General features: G+C 40.4%; 1 protein-coding gene and 1 long non-coding RNA gene across 3 annotated transcripts in view; one reads left to right on the forward strand and one right to left on the reverse strand.

The window, feature by feature from the left end:
• Positions 1-20,555, reverse strand: LOC140640012 (uncharacterized). 2 transcript variants are annotated; one of them, XR_012036669.1, is made up of 5 exons: positions 20,360-20,555; positions 18,554-18,737; positions 3,269-3,349; positions 2,150-2,272; positions 1-412 (listed from the first exon to the last, which is right to left on the reverse strand). It is a non-coding gene; the product is annotated as an uncharacterized lncRNA (long non-coding RNA). The 2 variants fall into 2 exon arrangements; XR_012036668.1 differs by having other exon boundaries at positions 1-2,272.
• The window catches only part of NAA30 (N-alpha-acetyltransferase 30, NatC catalytic subunit), a 20,461-nt gene continuing 18,555 nt past the window's right edge, over positions 20,261-22,166 (forward strand). The window contains exons 1-2 of the mRNA XM_072838706.1: positions 20,261-20,509; positions 20,775-21,579. Coding sequence (XP_072694807.1) covers positions 20,776-21,579 — 804 coding nt within the window. The 5' untranslated portion in view covers positions 20,261-20,509; position 20,775. The remainder of the gene's footprint in view (positions 20,510-20,774; positions 21,580-22,166) is intronic.

Consider the following 22,166-nt stretch of genomic DNA (forward strand, 5'->3'; position numbering starts at 1 on the left):
TACTTTGAGATAATGTTTTATTATCATCTGTTCACTCATTAACCATTTCTGGAAGAGCTTTTAGAAAAAATGCAATGTAACACTGAGGAAAGGAAAATTAACAGGCAATTCTCAGAATAAGGTATGAAAATGCAGAAAGATCACATTATTCCTAATTAAAGCAAGAGCAATTAAAACAAGTTACTATTTCCACCTATAAATAATTGTTGGCATTGATTTAATAAGACTAGCATTCTCATACAAGTGAGGACGTATAAGTGAAACATCTTTTGAGAGTAATTTGAAAAATATCAATGTTTTTAATGCACATGCCTTTGACCTAACACTTCTGCTTCCAGCAATTTGTCCTCTGGAATACTCATACAAGTGAGTATTCTACTCATTTTATTCAAGAAAGCATTGTTTGAAATAGCTAAAAAAAAAAAAATGGAAACAAGTGTTGATGAACAGAAGACTAAGTGAACAAATTAAGATTCATCCTCAAACATAATATTATGCAGTCCATAGGGAAAAATGGAATAGAACTACCCATGCTGATAGGAAATGATCTCTAAAACATATTATCAAGAGAAAGCAAATGAAAATATACGATGCTATATTTGTATGCTTCTATTTGGGACAAGAATATATAAATATATATATATGCTTATATATCATATGGTGATTTCATAACAATACTCAAGAAACTAGTAATTGTCATTGCCATTGGGAGGAATACTGGAAGTCTCAGATGAGAGGAAGATTATTTTTTATTCTGTACTTTTTAAAAAAGATTTTATTTATTTATTCATGACAGAGAGAGGGAGGCAGAGACACAGGCAGAGGGAGAAGCAGGCTCCATGCAGGGAGCCTGACACAGGACTCAATCCCAGGTCTCCAGGATCATGCCCCAGGCTGAAGGTGGCACCAAACTGTTGGGCCATCAGGGCTGCCCTGTACTTTCTTTTTTAAAAAGATTTTATTTATTTATTTATTTATTTATTTATTTATTTAGAGGAGGGGGAGGGGTTGAGGAAGAGGGAGAACCTCAAGCAGACTCCCTACTGAGCAGGAACCAGAGGTGGGGCTTGATTGCAGGACTGTGAGACCATGACTTGAGCCAAAACCACTAGTCAGCCACTTAAGCCCCACCCAGGGGCTCCTCTGTACTTTCTTTGGACTATTGGAAATTTTACTAGAAGCATGTATAATTATTTCAATTTAAAATTTAATAAATGTTTTCATAGATACTAGTTTTCAATATGTACATAAAATATTTGGTGATATCTATTAGACTCATTTTGCTTATTATAATAAATGATTCATCTAACATGATTTGATTATAATTTTATACCTATTAAAATTTATAATTTGCAAAAGTACTTAAGTACCTGTTTTGGAAATCAGACATTAAAAAAATGTTTCCCAAGTTTATTACAAAAGCAAAATATAATCATTGAAGAATAATTAAAAAAATAAAGACACCTGGGTGGCTCAGTCACTTGAGTATCCAATTCTTGATTTGGGCTGGAGTCATGATCTCAGGGTCATGGGATCAAGCCATAAGAGGGCTCTGCTCTCATGGGGAGTCTGCTTGGGGTTCTCTCCTTCCCTCTCCCTCTGCCCTTTGCCCTACTTGTACAGTCTCTCCTGCCCTATCTCTCTCATTCTCAAGTAAATTTTAAAAATCTTTTTCAAAAAATGAAAATAAAGACAAAAATACATAAATATCCTTATTTCTACCACCTAGAGATTATCAAGTAATAATCTGATGAGCATCTTTCTGAATTTATTCTATGCTAAAATATGTATACAAAGAAAGGACTTATACATAGTGATAATTTTTTACTGATAGTATATCATTAACATATTGCCATGTTTATAAACAGAATTAGACTTTTAGAATTGAAAAACCCTTAAAATTCATTTAGCACAGAATAAACAGGGGCACCTGGTTGGCTCAGATAGTTAAGTGTTTACCTTCAGCTCAGGTCATGATCCTGGGGTTCTGGGATGGAGTCCTGCATCAGGCTCCCTGCTCAGCAAAGGAGCCTGCTTCTCCCTCTCTCTCTGCCTCTCCCTTCCACTTTTGTACTCTCTCTCTCTCTCTCAAATAAGTAAATAAAATCTTTTTTTTAAAAAAGAGACCAGAATAAACAAAAACCGGCACCTGCACATATGATCACACGTATATTCCCCTCCTCTTCTGCGTGCCTATGACGGATAGTGCTGACTCATTGTGGCACCTTCTGGTCGAGTTGAGACATAGCCTTAATGTCCTCCTAACAAAGTGCTGCACAAAACCAAAACCAAAAGATTAAAGGTTAAAGTCATGCAAGCGGAAACAGATTATTTTTGACTAATCTAAACCAATAATATGGGGTCAAGTGATTTCTTGACCAAAGCCACTCAATTAGCAATGGATCCAAGATGAGGAACTTGCTAAAATATTCATCATTATAAATTTAAAAACCATTTTTATGGAGTAAACTTCACAATATTAACTTTGAAATACTGAAATTAAAGGAATAAATGAAGTTTTGGGCAAAAGTATGAAATAATTAACTGCACCTATATTTCTGTTTATTCTTGTGTTTTAATCCACATTTATACAATGTGGCAGTTCCACCTCTGCTGTAGCACACTGTCTTGGAACACAACTGCTCCTCTGCTCGATATTTTGCAGATTAAGACTATTAAAATAGGGGAGCCCAGGTGGCTCAGTGGTTTAGTGCTGCCTTCAGCCCAGGGCCTGATCCTGGAGACTTGGGATCGAGTTCCACACCAGGCTCCCTGCATGGAGCCTGCTTCTCTCTCTGCCTTTCTCTCTGTGTGTGTCTCCTATGAATAAATAAAATAATCTTTTAAAAAAGGCTATTAAAATATTTAGCAGATTAAGACTGCTATACATAAATCTAAAAGGCCCTTCCAAACTCTTATTTATGAAAATCGTCTAGGATTCTGAGATTCTCTGAAGCTCATGGTGGGCATTTTAGAAATCTGACATAGAGGAATGTCACCTCTACTCCTGAATTTAGGGGATGCTGGGAGAAAAAGACTATCTGTGCATGGTTCATATCTTTGGACTCTTGAATTCTCAAAGCAGGTAGTAGCTTGTGACCTTCACCACATGAAGGTTAGTGGTGTCGTAAACAGGCCAGGTTCACATACTATGTATAGAGAACATCACTGTGTTAGCAATGTACGGTAGCCTGAAGTGCCCATCTTCGGACCACATTTTACCAGTTCAAGATAGTCAATACTGCCCAGCTGAGCCAGCAATACTTACCAAGTGTTTCATGAGGACTTATTAGTTCCAAGCACTGCATCAGGTTCCAAGGCTACACAGATCAGGAAGACCGTTCCTAGCCTGAAGGGGTTTGCAGTGCAAAAGGGGAACACACATAAACCAGATATTTTTCCACTTTAAATTTCTTCTTTTGTTTATACTTACCACAGGGATAAAGAAACAAAGGTAATATTTACGAATCAAATCTGAATAATAATCTATTTTTCTTTCCTTCATATTTTAGCAAATGTATGAAACACCGTCATAGAACAATGTGCTCCTGTTCTTATTGTAGTCATAACATAGATTAATTGATTTATTATTTATTTTATGTATATGTACTAGATAGACAAAAGGCAGACTTGTTAACATTGGTTATTTCAGAAGAGAGGCATTGTCTGCAATGGAGTGAAGTGGAAAACTTTGATATTTGTTCTCTTTCTGCCATTCTTGTTGGATTTTTAAGTGAAAATGTATTATTTGATGACTTTAAATAATAAAAGATCTCTAAATAATTTCCATTATTTCAAGAATAATGGTGTGTTTTCTCATGATCCTTTTAAATCATAAAGTAATTTTTTAAAGAGGGTTAGCTAAGAATTTGAAACTTAAGAATTTGTGGGGGGGAGGTTTCTTATAAGTCAAAGCAGGCCTGTCCTGCCCCCAATATATAAGCATGTTTTGTGGTGATTAAAATATTTCTGTATTTCCACAGGACCAAGTAGGTGTTAGAAGAAAAAGGGTTGGCATATGTTTTCAGTTATTCTGTAAAAAAGGTTTTCGCATACTATAAGGACCATCTTTGGTCTTGTGGTTTCTTTGTAGATCTTGACCTAATTCAGGCAGCCTTGAGGTCAACAGGAGCCCGTGTCATCTCTTAAAGGCACAAAACTGGGTGAAAATGTGCAATTCCATCTGACAGTATTGACATGCTAAGAATGAAAGCTCAGTAGAAATACACACCAATGTTTAGAGTAACAATGTCCACCATAGCCAAAATATGGAAAGAGCCCAGATGTCCATCAACAGATAAATGGATAAAGAAGATGTGGTGTATGCACACACACACACACAGACACACACACACTGAAATATTACTCAGCCATCAAAAAGAATAAAATCTTGCCATTTGCAATGACATGGATTATTATGCTAAGCAAAATAAATCAGTCAGAGAAAGACAAATTGGGGGAGGGGAAGGAAAAATAAAATAAGTTAAAAACAGAGAGGGAGGCAAACCATGAGAGAATTTTAACTATAGAAAACAAACTGAGGGTTGCTGGGCAGGGGGGCCGGGGGGAGGGATGGAGCCACTGGGTGATGGGCATTAGGGAGGGCACTTGAAGCAATGAGCACTGGGTTTTATATGCAACTCCAAAGCTAAATGAATCACTACATTCTACTGCTGAAACTAATAATACACTATATACTAATTATCTGAATTTAAATAAAATTTTTTTAAAAGAATCACACAAAATTATTACACTGTGAACAGCACTATCCTACCATACTCTCCTGTAATCCATGTTCGTATAGGCTAATACTAGGTACAATAAACCCTCAATATAAATGGGACAGTGAAACAGTGAAAGTAATCCAAGAATTTATTATAATGATGATGACAATACAGTATTACTTACATGCAGAAAATACTTTGGATGATAGAATAAAACAACTACAAGGGAGTTAAAAAGTGGTGAAAATACTTAGTGTAGAAGGGAATTTTTATTTCTTTTTTTTTTTTTTTTAAAGATTTTATTTATTTATTCATGACAGACTCAGAGAGAGAAAGGCAGAGGGAGAAGCAGGCTCCATGCAGGGAGCCCGATGTGGGACTCAATCCCGGGTCTCCAGGATCACACCCTGAGCTGAAGGCAGTGCTCACTGCATTTATAATCAGTCTCTTAAAAAACTTGGTTGGTCTAATACACTCAGACCAGAATCTGGGAATTAAATGCCAGAACTCGGACAGTTAAAGCTATAACTTCAGGTAAGTCACCAAGATAAACTTACCTTATAATAAAGTCAATCAGGCAGCTTTCCCTAGTGAAATCTTCCTAGCACACTGGGTACCTTTTAAACCCCAGTGGCACTCAGAAATGCTAAAACACCACAGGGATACGATAGAAATTTTCATTGATATTCTTAAATGATCTCTGTAGAAATGTGCACAAGCACTTAAGATTACTGTAATTATTTCTCCCTAGCAAGAAATCTCAAGATTTTAACCACTCTACCTAAAGTGGAAACTAAAATATAGATGGAATAATGCAAAGCAAAAGTACTATATTGTTAATGATTTTTCAAATGATTCATTTAACTTTTTGATATTTCAAACATCTTGGAAACCACTATAATGGGGATCAGGAATTCACTCAAACAACAAACAGAACCATGGAGAATCATTTACCTGTTCTCAGAATGTAGCAATGGCAGTGGCTGAAACAGAACTCATGTATCTTGGGTTTCCAATTTCAGGGTTGCCTGAAGAGAGACTGGTTTCTGAATATGAAAATGCCCCAGTTGAACTATCTTGCACTACAAGCCACGTAGTACATGGAAGAAATAAGCTTTGTTAAAGCAGCTCTTTCTAGAAGGTGCTGCTTATCACATTTACCCTCTCAGAAAACCTGTATCCTAACTCCATCATTCAAAGCACACTCATCAGTTCAGATCCTGTGAGTAATGACATGGGACCTTAGGGGCTCTTTAATTGAGAGTTTTATGAGCATTAAACACTTTAGAATAACTAGCCATTTCTCACATTAGAGAAAGAAGCAGGTATGGCTTTCTACATGGTTAATGTGAATAAAACTCTTACAGCATTTAGTAAGTTATTGTTGCTAATTTCTGATTCTTCCCCCTAGGAACTGTAGAAAAACACTTAGCCAAGCTTAGCTTGAAAATTGGTTATAAACTAAAATTTTTTTCTTTTTGGTTCAGTATGTTCAATAGGGTTACTGCTTGTATTTCAAGTTCTGATATCTGGGTTTACTTCCATTAGGCTCCCTTACATAATAGCAATGTAAAGTTTAGTTTGTACCAGACACTCTAAGTATTTATATATTTGTTTAATATAAAAGAGAGAGAACAAACCTCATGAGATGTGAATAATTATAACTGCATTACACATATAAAGAAAATAAGGCATAAAGAGGTTAAGAACTTGCCTAAAATAACACAGCTAGTATGTGGCCAAAACAGAGGATTTAAACTCCGTATGATTAACTACTATGTCATATTGCTTTTCTAAGTACCAAGTACTTGATCACAGAATTAGGGCTTGCTCCCACCAATATGATCAGAAAAACACCTACCCCTTTCTCTCTCTTTCTCTCTCTCTCTCTCTTGTTCTCTTTTTATCCTGTTTGGCACTCTAAACTCCAAATTAGTTTGAGGTAGCAGAGGGCCATGGGGGTATCGGAAGTATAACCACACAGATACTATCTCTGTAATGGCTTTGTAGAAGAAATAAAGATGTGTGAGAATTTGCACATACAAGGGTACAGGCAATTGCCTTAAACCTCCCATTTTCTCAAGCTCTTTATTTTTAGGGCCTGGTCAGTTAATCAAAATTACAGTCCTATTTAAGTATCAGGAAGTTAAAGGATGTAAAAGACCATATATGTTTTCTGATTTAATCATTAGAACATGCTCTTCCTTTAGCAATTAATTAATTTTTTTTATTTAAAAAAAAATAGTCTCTTTCAGAGCACCTCGGTGGCTCAATCGGTTAAATGTCTGCCTTCAGCTCAGGTCATGATCTCAGAGTCCTGGGATTGAGCCTCACATCATCGCAGCATCATTGGGCTCCCTGCTCAGTGAGGAGCCTGCTTCTCTCTCTCCCTCTGCTGCTCCCCCTGCTTGTGTGCTCTCTCTCACTTACTCACTCTCTCTCTCAAATAAATAAGATCTTTAAAAAAGAAATAGTCTCTTCCATTGAAATTTAATGGATCACATATCCCTAGTCAGAAAAAAATGAAATTATTTCCATTAAAAAATATTCCTCATGAATCCAGGAGGAAAAAAAATATTTTATTTTTGGTGTCTTTTCTCTAGTGGATCCATATCCTTGCTTTTCTATAAACTGAACCAAGCTATATGGAAAATAGATTCACTTCTTTCCAGGATTAAAAAATATAATTCAGATACATGCAAAATTCATTGTGTGGATGTTGGCACTAAATTTCCATGCAAAGTCACTCTTCTGTCACTGTTAATAAAAAGATAACACATACTGACAAGACTGTAAATGTCTATTGAAAAATTACACTTGATTAAAAATATTGAATTATTTTTTTACCTTATGCAAACATATTTTATTGTTGTGCAAGATTGCCCTCTTGTGTTTTCTCTAGTTAAGTTATTATTATTTTTATCAATTTAATATTCAGCTTTTAACTTTTCCATCTAAAATTAGCCCACTCAACAACATAGAGCTAGAGTGTATTATGCTAAGTAAAATAAGTCACTCAGAGTAGGACAAATACCATATGATTTCACTTATATGTGGAATTTAAGAAACAAAACAGATGAACATGGGGGGAAAAAGAGAGAGGCAAACTATAAAACAGACTCTTAACTATAGAGAACAAACAGGGTTGATGGAGGGATGAGGGTGGGGAATGGGCTATACAGGTGGTGGGTATTAAGGAGGGCACTTGTGATGAGCACTGGGTGTTACATGTAAGTGATAAATTACAAAATTCCACTCCTGAAGTCGATATTACACAATATGTTAAATAACTGGAATTTAAATAAAAACTTGAAACATTGAAAAATAAATTATCTAAAATAAAATTAACTCACTGCTAAAGGCTTCAAAGCCTTATATTCACAACCATACTGATCAGTAGTTAATGTTAGTGCCATGGTTTATGTACACCTAGTCCTTCAAATCTCTGACTTAATTATAAAATACTGTGGCCTAAAGTTACAAAGAAACAGAGTCAACCAGAAGTAAATACATAAACAAAAATTTAGAATTATGTCAAGGAATACTAAAACCCTGATAGTTATTACTCACATTACCAAGTTATGGAAGATGCAGCCAACTTGTCTGATTGTATGAGTCTGGCTCAATAATCTAGCAGTCAGTTTCTCCCTTTAGCTTACTTAGTTATTGTTGTTATATAAAACCACTACTAACATTTTAAGTTACTTTGAAAACATTTTCCTTGTCTATTAAATTAGCAAAGATTTCTCTTTAATGTTGTCTAAATAGAACAAGTATTTTCATATGTTGAAATGTAAATTTTGTATACTCTTTTTTGTAAGTCAAATTGGCAGTATATGCTAAAAGCCTTTAAAAAATCCATATTAGGTTCACTTCTAGGAATTTATCTCAAAAGCACAATCCTAAGTACCCCTAAAACTTTATGTCCAAAAGATTCATCATAGCATTATTTATAGAGCAAACAGTGGTCACAACATAAAGGTGGCTGTGTGTTGAATTCGATTGGAATACATGCAGTGGAATTCTTATGACAATTAAAATTTTAATGCAATATTTTAAATAACTTTTCTACGTTATGATGTTAAGTTTAAAAAATTCAGGATATGGGCAGCCCGGGCGGCTCAGTGGTTTAGCGCCGCCTTCAGTCCAGGGCCTGATCCTGGAGACCTGGAGTCCCATGTCAGCCTCCCTGCACGGAGCCGACTTCTCCCTCTGACTGTGTCTCTGCCTCTCTCTCTTTCTGTGTCTCTCATGAATAAATAAATAAAATCTTTAAAAAAAAACTCAGGATATATATATATGCGTGTATGTGTGGGTGTGTATCACAATGATCTAAAAGCAATTCTCCTCAAACTATAAACAAAGACTAAAATAAAATGACTCAAAATATGAATAGTGGTTGTCATTTGGGGATGGCACTATGGTGAGTACCTCTCTATTTTTTACTTGTCTGTGTTTTCCATGTTTTTATGTTGAACTTGTATTACTGTTACAATGGGGGAAAGCTGCATGTTACCAATATCAGCAGAACAGCAAAATTGAGGTATTGTCCTTTTTATACAGATCAGGAATTCGGTGGCTTTCTGTGCAAACTTAGAAAGTTTTTGTTTGTTATTCATGAGAGACACACAGAGAGGCAGAGACACAGGCAGAGGGAGAAGCAGGCTCCATGCAGGGAGCCCAACCTGGGACTCCATCCTGGGTTTGCAGGATTACTGCAGGATCACGCCCTGGGCCAAAGGCGGGGCTAAACCGCTGAGCCACTGGGGCTGCCCCTTAGAAAGCTTTTGTAAAGGAAATTAAGACTTCCGCAACTGGCTTAGGATAGTTGGAAGGTGGAGAAGCCCTGTAGGAAGGTGGAGAAGCCCTTAGATTAGGAAAAAAAGTGGGGTAGTTCCTTAGGGATAGAGACTTTCTCTCTCAATACTTTATTCTTTGGAAGAAGAGAAAAGTTGAATTAGATGGTGGATTCCTTCTCCAAACACATTAAAGAGCAAACAAAGCAACAACCATTTATTTGGAGCTTAATATATGCTAGGTTGGTTTAAAAGGGTAGAAAGCTAAATGTGAGGTGCCTGGGTGGCCCAGCCAGTTAAGTGTCTGCCTTCAGCTCAGGTCACAATCTCAGGGTCCTGGAATCAACCCCCTCATTGGGCTCCCTGATCAGTAGGGAGCCTACTTCTCCCTCTGCCTGCCGCCCCTGCCCCCTGCCTGTGCTCGCGTGCTTGCTTGCTCTCTCTCAGTCCTATAAAATCTTAAAAAGAAAAAAAAGCTACATGCAATGAATGGCTGAATGAAAAGGATGGTTACAGAATTTCAGGTCCAGCCATCTCCTAGGGTCCCTCAGCTGCACTGTAGCGCAGGAGCTGCTCTTCCCCCCTGTAGTTGGGCAACAAGTATGGATTCCCTTATCTCCTATTGCCATCCATTTTTTCAGACGGCAGAGAGAGTGATCTTTTCAAAGAACAAACCTTCCACGGATTCCCAGTACCTCTAGAGATAAACTCTAATTTATGGGGGCTGAGACAAGGTCCTTTATGATCTGGCTTTGGCTAAACATATCCAGCTTCCTCTTCTGCTTCCTCACTCCACCCTCCAGGCATTCTGATCTTCCCCAGGCTTTACCTATCCTGTCTCTCCTTTAGTTAACTCCTGCTTACTCTTCAAGTCTCTGGGTAAATGTTGCCTTCATTAGGAAAATACAGCTGCCCCTTCTACATGCACCTATCCATAATCACTACTTTCCCTTTCATAGCTCTTTCTGTGTGTTATTAAATTCTCTGGTTTGATGGTCCACATGTGAACTGTAGGCTCTGTGAGGCAAGGGCTGAGTCTGCCCTTCATCTTGATACCTACAATGCCTAACGGGGGAGCAACAGGTGTTTACTGAATACATGAATAAATGGATGAATTAAGTGAGATAGCTTGATTATATTCAACTTCCCCAAAACTTTCTCTCTAAAGATGTACTCTGATTGACCAAAAGTACATGTTAATATAAAGATGATACATGTGATGATGGCAGTCCTGGAGACACTGTGAGTTCTTCATTTGGCACTGAAGTTCTGAATCCTATTCTCAATTAACAGATACACATGCATGTGTGTATATACTTCAAGAGATTTTTCAAATTAATTTTTCAAGCCCCTTGTGGGGGGGAAAGGAGGTGCTCTGATATATTAACCAATTATTTCTAATCCTTAAAAAAAAGATGTTTTCATCCAACAATAGGGGAGTAAATCAATTAAGATTCATAAAATAATTATAATCCTTAAAGACATAAGAAAATAACATCAATTTTTTTGTAAAAATATACAAACTACATATACAGAACAAACTAATCTCCCCCACATATTAAAAGGACATATCATATATTTACATAATAAAAATATTGGAAGAAAAAAATGCATCAAAACATTTATTGTGATGATTTCTGAGAGTCATCACATATAAAATACTTTTCTTCCTTATACTTTTTAGCATTTCTCTTCAGAATGAGCATGTATTACTTTGGTTAAAATACCAAAGCCATCAAAAAATCTTTAATAAAAACAACAACAACAACAAAAACAACAAAAAATCTTTAATAAGAGTGCAGGTGAGGGTGGGTAGGATTTAAATTGTGGGTAGGGCCCCTCAGCTGCTGTAGCACAGGAGCTGCTCTTCTCCCCTGTAGTTGGGCAACAATCCTTGATTCCCTTATCTCCTATTCTTGTTTTAAAAGACTAAAGGCTAGGCATGAATATTTTTCATACAGTGCATATATACTTAAAAATATTTTACTGAATAGACTTAATAATGCAAATATTTTATACTTAATAGATTTACTAAGGCAATGACCTTTAATGCAGATGCTACTAGAAGACACTACAGAACTATAATCATTTTGAATTGGACTTCTCAGATATCCTCATGTTCAGAGTTTTTCATATTTCTCAAGGGAAAACAATTAAAGAATGTTTCATGAAATGGTTTGGAAAGTAAAGTAATGCATATATTATTTTGCCAAGCACAAATGAGATGACATTTAAAAAAAAAAAAAAAAGGCTAAAGGATGGGCTCCAAGGATGCAATTAACTAACCATATAAGTACTCGAAGTTGATTAGGGTAGAGGCTAATTTGGGCAGAATTACTTCTTGAAACAGGCTACAAGCAGCAGTTCAGACAGAGTCTGGGAAAGTCCCTCACCTGCACCACCTATCTCAATAGATCTAGGAAGTTGCTTTTTTCTGTTTGTTTTTTTTGCTTAACAATAGGTCCAGTGATAAGCAAAATTGCCCTCCTCCAAAGCTCCCTGAAGTGCAAAAAAACTAAGAAGATCAAAGGAACCATTAACGACTCCCTGAACTTCAAAGGTTTCTCCTATGAGAACTCTGAGAAGCAGCTGTGAGTTTATAGATGACTTCCATTGCAGTATAAAAATGTAACAAATATCTTGGCTATCATATTCTTTTTATTTCTTCACTGTAGTTGCATTTTAGTTTTTACAGTTTTGTACACATAATAAAATGAATAATAAAGCGAAATTACTAGGACTGGAGACCTACACATTCCCAATGAGCACTACATCACTATTCTTAGCACTACTCCCTTTTTGTGCTTTCTAAACCTAGCTTTTTAATGTCTTGGTTGTTTCTATATTTTCCCACTCAGAAAGAAAGTAATATTTTGCATAGCTTATATTTTAATGCAATATTCAAACAAAGTCTACAAGATAATTTACTTTCCCTGGACTGGTTTTCAGACTCAGGTCCCTAGAGATGAAAGTATCTCTTCAATAAAGCCTTTCTTGCAGGCTTTCTTGAGACCTACAGCTCAAACAATTCAGTCAGCCATGTGTGTGTAGCATCCATTTTAATAATAAAAAATGCCTCTGTGGTTTTTTTTTTTACTTTTATGAAATTCTTTGTTAAAAATTAAATTTTATATTTAAATATCACATATAAACCGTAAGTTCGCAGCTCAATAAATTTTCACAAAAAGTATACACTCATGTAATAATCAGCACTCAGATCAAAAATAGATTTAGAATATTTCTAGCACCTTGAAACTCTCACTTGGGCCCTCTTCCACATTCCTGACTTCGGCCCTGAGATACTGACTATACTAGGCAACAGAGGCGTCTCAGACATATAAAAACAGAGCTCTGGGGGCGCAGTTAAGTGGTTGCCTTTGGTTTAGGTCATGATCCTGGGGTCCTGGGATCACCTAACCTTGGGCTCTCTGCTGAATCTGCTCTCCCTCTCCCTCTGCCCCTCCCCACTGCTTGTGTGTGCATGCACTTGCATGCTCTCTGTCTTTCAAAAATAAATTAAAAAAAATTTTAATCCTAAAAAAAAAATTGAGCTCTGACCCACAACCTGCAGCAACCTGCCCACCAACCCTTTATCTATAACGAACAACCCAGCAAAGCCAGACTATTTTGAGTTGGACTTGCAGGAAGTCAGACTGCTACCTCTAGTAAAAATTTGGGAATCCAAACTAACTTCTGTGACAACTGACCCCGATGGCTAGGACTTGATTAATGACTGATATCTTGTCCAATTTTTGTACCTGCTTCCAACTTAGGACCAATTTGAGAAAGTCAAGTATACACCCCTAGCCATTCCTGTAAGTACTTATTTCAAGCAGAAGAACCATAAGCAAAAGACCCTAGAAGATACTACTAGATTCTTTTTTTTTAAGATTTTATTTATTTATTTATTCATGAGAGATACAGAAAGAGAGAGAGACAGAGAGAGACAGAGAGAGACAGAGAGAGACAGAGAAGCAGGCTCCATGCAGAGAGCCTGACGTGGGACTCCAGAATCACGCCCTGGGCCTCAGCGCTTAACTGCTGAGCTACCCAGGGATCCCCGATACTACCAGATTCTTAAGACCCTTGAAGATACTTTTCTTAGCACTTCTAGTGATGAGAAGTCTTATATAAATAAGCTTGTTTAAAGACATTTACACCAAAAGAGACATCTACAATCTGAAAAGGTAAAGAGGAAGATCAATCTTTTATTCATGCATTCAGAATCATGTATTATGCATCTACCAATAATAAGAGGATAAGACACAACTCCCAGCCTTAAGGGTCTTCTAGTCTAGAAGAAGCCACAGAAGGGCAAAGAAGTCATGAATAAGTTTGGTCACAGAAATCCAAAGCACTCACAGAGCAGGGAGAAGTCAGTTTTGCAAGTGTTGAGAAAGTAAGGCTGTGTGTGTGTGTGTGTGAGAGAGAGAGAGAGAGAGAAAGAGAGAGAGATTAAGAATAGTGAAGGTAATGATTTCAAGGACCAGTAGCAGGATGAGCACAGATATAAAGATCAGAAAATCATCTTGCACATTTTGGGTACTACAAGTAGTAGTTCAATTCAAAGTTCACTCACTCATATATAAATAATTATTAATTAAATACTTTGAATTAGGGATCCCTGGGTGGTGCAGCAGTTTGGCGCCTGCCTTTGGCCCTGGGCGCGATCCTGGAGACCCGGGATCGAATCCCACATCGGGGTCCCGGTGCATGGAGCCTGCTTCTCCCTCTGCCTGTGTCTCTACCTCTCTCTCTCTCTCTCTGTGACTATCATAAATAAATAAAAATTTTTAAAAAATGTTTAAAAAATAAATAAATACTTTGAATTAAAATTGCAAATGGCAAGAAATAACTTGTACTTCATGATAAGATCATCAAGAGGGCCTTGTCTATGCAATGAACATAGAACATGGCCTTCCTAGCATCCATTCCCCATTCTTTGTAACAGAAACTCAATTTTGCTTATGATACATGCTTCCCCCAAAACACATAGGCCTCCAAAGAAACTCACTCATCCTTAGTTCCAGGTAGCCTAAGTAGGGGCAAACTTAATTTCTCTCCAGGGACTGACTCCAGAATAGCACATGACCAATTCTGATAAAGGACACACCAAGAGAGGTTTGCTAGAGGCTTCTGGGAAAGTACAACTCTTTGTGAGTTGCTGAAAGCCTCTCTCTTCTTCTTAATGGGCATGAATCAAGAAATACATAGCCCTAAACACTTATAGCAACCATATTACAACTATGAAGGAAACAGCTTTAGGATGGAGCTGACTCTATGAATGGCGGGAGAAAGAAACCTGGGTTCTCAAATAACATCATTGAACCAATTAGCCCCCACCTTCACCCTACCTTTGATAGTCTTTTACATGATCTAGTTCAGTTCCTTACTTTTTAAAAAGCTACATTGAGTTGGGTTTTCTGTTATTTGTGGGCCAAAGCACCCTAACCTAGATTTGATTATTAAGCATTGGGAGTCATTGAAGAAGTTTAAGCAGAAGATGGACATAGTCGGTTTGCATTTTATGAGGAAAGCGGTGGCAGAAATGTTGAGGATAGATAGGTGGGATAGGAGACTGGCTAACATGTACTGAGGGCACACCATGTGCTTGTACTAGGCTAAACACTTTACGTATATTAATTCATTTAACCTTTCCTAAACCCCATGAGGTATGTAGTATTATCCACATTCAGTAAGAGCATCTGAAGCTCAGAGACATTAAGTTGTCCAAGATCACATAGCTAATAAGTAGCACAGCCAGGATTTGAACCTCAATTTTATTATAGACATTTCTTCCTATTCTACCCCCCACCCTCCGTCCCACCAATCCCAGTAATACATATCAGGAGAAGCTCATCTTACTCTTAGCCTCAAATAGGTCTCATGGATAAAAGAGTAAACCCAGTGACTGGGTTTCTAGTGACTGACTGAGGAATAGGCTGGTGACCCAATTCTGGTCTGGCTTATAGCTGCATATTTCATAGGGTTATTGTGAGAATTAAAATGGGCTATTGCTTATAACATAACTCAATATATGGTAGGCCCACAATAAATGCTAAGAGTTTCAGAAGAGCATAGCAGGATCAAATGTCATGGGAAAATAAAGTGACATGAGTGTTGAAGAATCTAATGGGTCTAGCCTTTGGGACATAATGGGTGACTTTTGCCAGGGAGGTATTAGGGGAAGAGTTGAGGTAAAAGCCAACTGATTGGCTACAGAGCAAACCTGCATCTGAGTGGAGACAGTGGCTACCTATCACAGATTAGCAGTTTCACTGTGATGGAAAGGAGAGAGAGAAAGGTAGTGGGAGTCTCCAGATGGAGTGCTTTTATAAATTTTGAAGCAATAGGCAGCAAAAGATAGTTTGAAAATTCAGAAGAGAGAACAATGATGGGACATGTATCAAAGGAGACTGAAAGAGGTGGCATCAAGCTAACAAGCAGAGGGAGGTATTAGTCTTGAAGAATTGGGCCATCTTCTAACCTCTAATTTTGGGGGTGGGGAAGAGATATGGATAAGTTCAGGTATAGATTCATTTATTGACGTGGGAGGATGGGAGTGGAGGGAGTACACCTTTGGAATAGTTCATTTTTCCTAGTGAAGTGGAGGCCTGCCTGAATAGAGTGTGAAGCAGTGGTCAAAGATAGTTGCTATTAGATGAAGCTAGCCTGGAAAACTGATAAAAACAACTCTAGAGTACTGATCACTGAGGGCATAACTAAATTGGAGGCCGAGAATTTTCAGTGGCTTTAATATATAGGAATTTATGATTTTCTCCAGCACCTCTCACCTACTCAAGTGGAGATATGAGAATCAGCCTGTCCATGCCCTCAGCAGGTTGTGGAAGTATGATGTTGAGAGTAATGGAAATAGTGACCACTTGACCATAGGCCTCTCTGGTTCCTTATACCCCTGAGGCCTCAGCCATACAAATAAAATCTATGCCTACAATTGGGACTGCCAACCAGGGTTCTCAAAGTCTGTTCTTTAACAGACTGTCACTCCCTCAAATTCAAAGGGAAGAATCAAATTGTTAATTAAAGCACTTTACCTGGGAATCTCACAGTGTTCTAGGATTATAGGTGGTAAAACAATATACTAATATTCATCCTTTGATTAAATTCTATAAATCTCAAATGTGATGTATCCCCATTCTTTCATCTAGGATAAAACAAAGTTAAGGACACTCATATTCAAGACTTTATGTATAATAGATAGGATTAGTGGGATTAAGAGCCACATGGCATGTAAAATAAAACAACACGAATATTTAAATTATTCAGTATGTGTGCCTATGGCACATGACATGACATCCTGTTGAATCAAGAGACTTAAAGCATCTCTCCATTATTAACATCTTCATTCCCACAGTTACCTTTCAGGTAGGTACACAGCTAGGATTGCCCCCTAAATCTGGCCAACAAGAGAAAAAATGTCTAGCTATTAGAATTAGGGAGGAACTTTTCTCCTTCAGGAAGTTGCTTTAGGCTAGTACTTCAAAATTGCTGTTGGTTATTTTAATTGATTTAATGAGGAGTTTTTTCTTCTAAAAAACTTAAATGTGTCCTTTCATTGTTCAAAAGAGAACAAAGACAATAGTTAAGACAATAATAATTAAGACAATAGTTAATACGTGACTATTGCATCATAAGATATGACAAAACAATGAAAATACCAATTATCCAGATAGAAGACTATCACTGGTTACACCTTCCCTGCTCCAAGACCATTCCTTCCTCTGAAGTCATTGCACACAGAGATAGTTGTCTTTTCAGAACCTCATTATAGGCAAATGTGCCTAAAGTGTTAGAGTGAACTAATCCTATTTTCACACCTAAAATAATGCTGCCATAAGCATATTACTCACAAACATGAATAAAAAAGAAAAGATTTTTACAAATATAAGGGATAGGTTTCTTAGAGAAGTCTTCTGACTTAGAAGATCATCATTGGGATTTTAATAGGATATAAAGCAGAGTCACTGGAGCTTAGATACCAGATATCTTATTAACTTATCAACTAGCAAGCAGGCCAGAATTTACTCTGTAATTATAAGCATTCTCAATTGCTGAGAGAATAGCATATGTAGTAAAAAAAATAAAAAACAAAAAACCCAGACAAGTCTCATGTATTAGATATGTGAATAATACGTAAATAAGACTCAGTCACTGACCTCTAGAAGGTCTTTATAACTCTTGTCTTTCTGAAAATAACTGTGAGACAACATTAAGTGAACTCCTCAGTGTGAGAAAGCTCAGTACCAAGTTACAGTATAGAAAGAACATTAAGACTTGCCGTCACTCATTCATTACATGGAGTCACATCTTTTTTAGGACAGGGTTATACTCCACAGATAATGAGATACATTTTTCTAAGTAAAAAAGATCCTTCAATATGTCTTGGGGAATTGTATGGAACCATTTTGGCCATTTTTTTTTCCTGCATGACTTGAACAGATCATTGTTTGTTTGTTTGTTTGTTTGTTTTCAATTTACTCATGAGAGACACAGAGAGAGAGGCAGAGACACAGGCAGAGGCAGAAGCAGACTCCGATGCGGGATTCGGCCCTAGGACCCCAGGATCATGACCTGAGCCGAAGGCAGGTGCTCAACCACTGAGCCACCCAGGCACCCCCAGATCATTGTTTCTTTGACTTTGAACCTACGTCATTTGAAAAATATGCATTGTTAAACAATGTATGTGCATTTGGAAATACGGTTTTTGTCTTAGTTTTTAAAAACCATAAATGGGATCCCATTGTACTTATTTGTTTACTTTATCTCTTTAGGGTGTTTTAGAGGTCTTAAGCACCAAAATGGCCACAGCAATATTTCTGGTTCCACATGCTCTTTAAAAACCTTGCCTCTCCTCATCAAAAAGTATGGTTTATTTCCCCTGCCTGTGAACCTGGATGAGGCTTTGTGAGGTCCTAGAGAAATAGAAGGTGGCACAACTGACACTGCATGACTTCTAAGGCAGATAAAAGAGAATATGCTCCTACCTGGCTCTCCTTCTCTTGGGATACTCACCCTGGGAACCTAGCCATCATGCTGTGAAAAAGCCCAAAGCAGTCCATATTAAGAGACCACCTGGAGAGGTCTACATGGAGTTGAGCTGAGGTTTCCAGCCAGCAGCCTCCAGCCAGTATCAATCACCAACATGAAAGTGAAAAGTTTTCAGATGATTCTAATCCTCAGACTTCCAGTTGAGGCCCTATGCATAAGGGAACAGAGAAAAGTCATTCCTGCTGTGCTGTCTGAATTCTTGACTCACAGAATCTGTTGGCATAATAAATGGTTGTTTTATAACACTGGGTTGTGGGGATAATTTGCAATGCAGTCATAGTAACTGGAAGTGTACCAATACATTCTATTATAGTCCATGTATTAGGTATCATAAGCTTATTTTAATCATTCCTGTATTAATAGATACAAAGGTGGTTTGGACTTATTTTTTCCGATTATAGACAAGGCTGAAATAAATGTCAATATTTCTATAAAAAACCTATAAATCAGTTTTTATTAAAACTTATGAGTCAATAAATACTTGTAAGATACTTAGAACAGGACTTGGTACATAGTAACATATTTTATTATTTTTTATCACTATCGACTGAACTTCTATATGGAAGGTGGTAGTTTGTCCTTACTATCTTTAGTGACAAGGATCCTAAAAATTGTATCCTAATAGCTATGCTACAGTGTATCCCACTTTCTAGAGTTCATGCCATGGCAGGAAGTTGCAAACATAAGCAGTCACAGAATTATGTCCCTGAAGACGTCCATCTGCGGCTGACATGACTGGCTCTACAAACGGGTCTTCGAAAAGCTTGAATTCGCTCCGTGTGGTGGAGAGTTACAAGAACAGACCTGCTGGGCATCACCATTTGCGGGCTAGGGAGGAAAAGAGCGGGGCCACACGCTCCAGTGCGTGCCGCGGTGCTTTTCCTTTTGCAACGCGCCTGGGCCGACCGCTGGGTGGAGCGAGTGCGGAGCGAGCTTCAGGGCATTACTTTCCCGGTGACAGTTCTTGTCACAAGTTTAGAAACGCGCTTTTCTGGCCGTTTTCACTCTCCTCCACCATCTCTTAAGCCTTCCCTAGACGCGCTTTCATCTGTCCAGCACCTTTATCTCCAAATCACATTTACCTCCGAATTCCTGGGTGGGGTGAAGGCGGGTAAAGAGAGAGGAGGGGGACTACCTGTCCACCTTCTCTGGTCTCAAAGGGGCAGACGAGTTAAGCTTAATTCACACTACAAACAAACCAGTTTTCAACCCCCTCCTAACGTCCTCTCTTTTCTCCTTGATTTAATTTATAAACTAATATAATTAATTTATCCCTATTTAGTTTTGCTCCACTTTCAAGGGACTCAGGTAACCACCCTCCTTCCTCCGCCCTCCTCCCCGGGTCTGGGGAAACGCAGGAGCGCGGAGGAAGAGCATCCTTAGGGGACTCCCGCGCGGCCGGGTCGGCAGGCCTCCAGCGGGCCGGCTTCGCGGCAGCTCCGCGGGGGCGGGGGGGCGGGCGGGCGCGCTTGCAACCCCCGAGCTCCGGTCCCGCCCCCTGCTCTCCCCGGCCCGGCGTCAGGAGCTCCGCGGGCGGCGGCGGAGTCCCAAAGCCGAGGACGCGCGGCCGGGGAGCCGGAGACTCCAAAGCCCTCCGCAGCTTCCCCGCCCCGCTGCCCCACCCGTCAGCACGCGGCCCCCGCCCGGGGCCCGCAGGAGACACCTCCGTCCCCGCCCCTCCACAGGTCACCTCCCTCCACGCCCCTTTCCCTTGGCCCCGGCAGCCGGCAGGCAGGGAAGTGTCGTAAAGCCAGGCCTAGGAAACTTTACCCGGGGTAACAGCCGAGGCGCTTTACGGCGACGGCGGCTGAGTGTGAACCTTGGCGGCGGTGGAGGCGGCCGCGGCGGCGGAGGAGGCGGCGGCGGCGGCGGCTGAGGAGGAAGAGGAGTGGCGGCAGTGGCGGCGGGGACCTGTGCGGGGTGAGCCGCGCGGCGCGGGCAGGGAGGGGCGCGGGTGACAGGGCCGGCGGACGGGTGCGGGCGGACGGGGACGGTGGCCGGCTGAACAGCTGGGCGGCGCTGAAGAGCGGGGGGGCCCGCGGCCCTGGGGAATTGGGGGGGCCGCTCCGAGAGGGACGGTCTCTGCCTTTGTTCCCCCCCCACACCGTCGCCGCCGCCCCCTCTGCTGCGGCGCGCTCGTCCGCCGGCTCTCATGGCCTCCCCTCTCGGTCTGTGTCGCCTCTAGGATGGCGGAGGTACCGCCTGGGCCTAGCAGCCTCCTCCCACCACCAGCACCTCCGGCCTCGGCGGCGGCCGAGCCCCGCTGCCCCTTCCCGGCGGGGGCCGCCCTCGCCTGCTGCAGCGAGGACGAGGAGGACGACGAGGAGCACGAAGGCGGCGGCGGCGGCGGCGGCGGCAGCGGCAGCGGCAGCGGTAGGAGCCCGGCGGGCGGCGAGGCGGCGGCGGCGGCGGCGGCCAAGGGGCATCCGTGCCTTCGCTGCCCTCAGCCGCCGCAGGAGCAGCAGCAGCTCAACGGATTGATCAGCCCCGAACTGCGGCACCTCCGGGCGGCCGCCTCCCTCAAGAGCAAGGTTCTGAGCGCGGCGGAGGCGGCCACGACCACGGCCACCCCCGACGGGGGGCCCAGAGCGACTGCAACAAAAGGAGCTGGGGTACACTCGGGCGAGAGCCCCCCTCACTGCCTCCCCAGTAATGGAAGAACTGCGCTCCCCAGCCCGGCAGAGGCAGTGGCGGCGAGCGATCCTGCGGCGGCCCGCAATGGACTGGCGGAGGGCACCGAGCAGGAGGAAGAGGAGGAAGACCGGCAGGTGCGGCTGCTGTCTTCATCCCTGACCACCGGCTGCAGTTTAAGAAGCCCCTCGGGCAGGGAGGTTGAGCCTGGGGAGGATCGGACGATACGTTATGTCCGATATGAATCCGAGCTACAAATGCCCGATATCATGAGACTGATCACCAAAGATCTGTCTGAACCCTACTCCATTTATACGTATAGATATTTTATCCACAACTGGCCACAGCTGTGCTTCTTGGTAAGTGGATGGAATGCAAAGAGGGTGAACCCAGCAGAGAGATCCAGGCCGTGCGGGGCAGGGAGTGTGAGGGCCGAGAGTGGCAGTGGATGGATGTGTATACTTCTGCGTTTCATATAGTACGGTACATGATGTAAAGTGCGTGTACACACTACCGGTTATTTAATGAAACTTGTTTTGAAGGGAAGACGTCTTGATCTGGCTTAACTTGATACTCCTGTAAATGCAGCAAGCCTGTATGATGCACGTTTGGGGGTCTTGGATCCTTGTTTATATTAGCTTATAATCATGTTTAACCGTCTTTAATTATCCTCCCTCCTCCTCCAAGCACTTTGCAATCATTTAATTTGAACATTGGTTCTGTTCGGATACAGGCTTTATTAATCTCTCAATTACAGCCATAATCAGGGAAGAGTGTATGCATAAACATGTTTTGGTGAACATGATTGTCAGTAAACTTGCTGTGGCCACATTGGAGAATTAAATCTTACAAGCATTTTCTGTAATTACGGAGATAGTTTCCTTTTACTTCAACAGGACAATTAACAGTTGTAGCCGGCCTGCTTTCTGGTGCTAGATGGTGCTAC

Source organism: Canis lupus, chromosome 9 (assembly GCF_048164855.1).
Source record: "Canis lupus baileyi chromosome 9, mCanLup2.hap1, whole genome shotgun sequence".
NCBI lineage: Eukaryota > Metazoa > Chordata > Mammalia > Carnivora > Canidae > Canis > Canis lupus.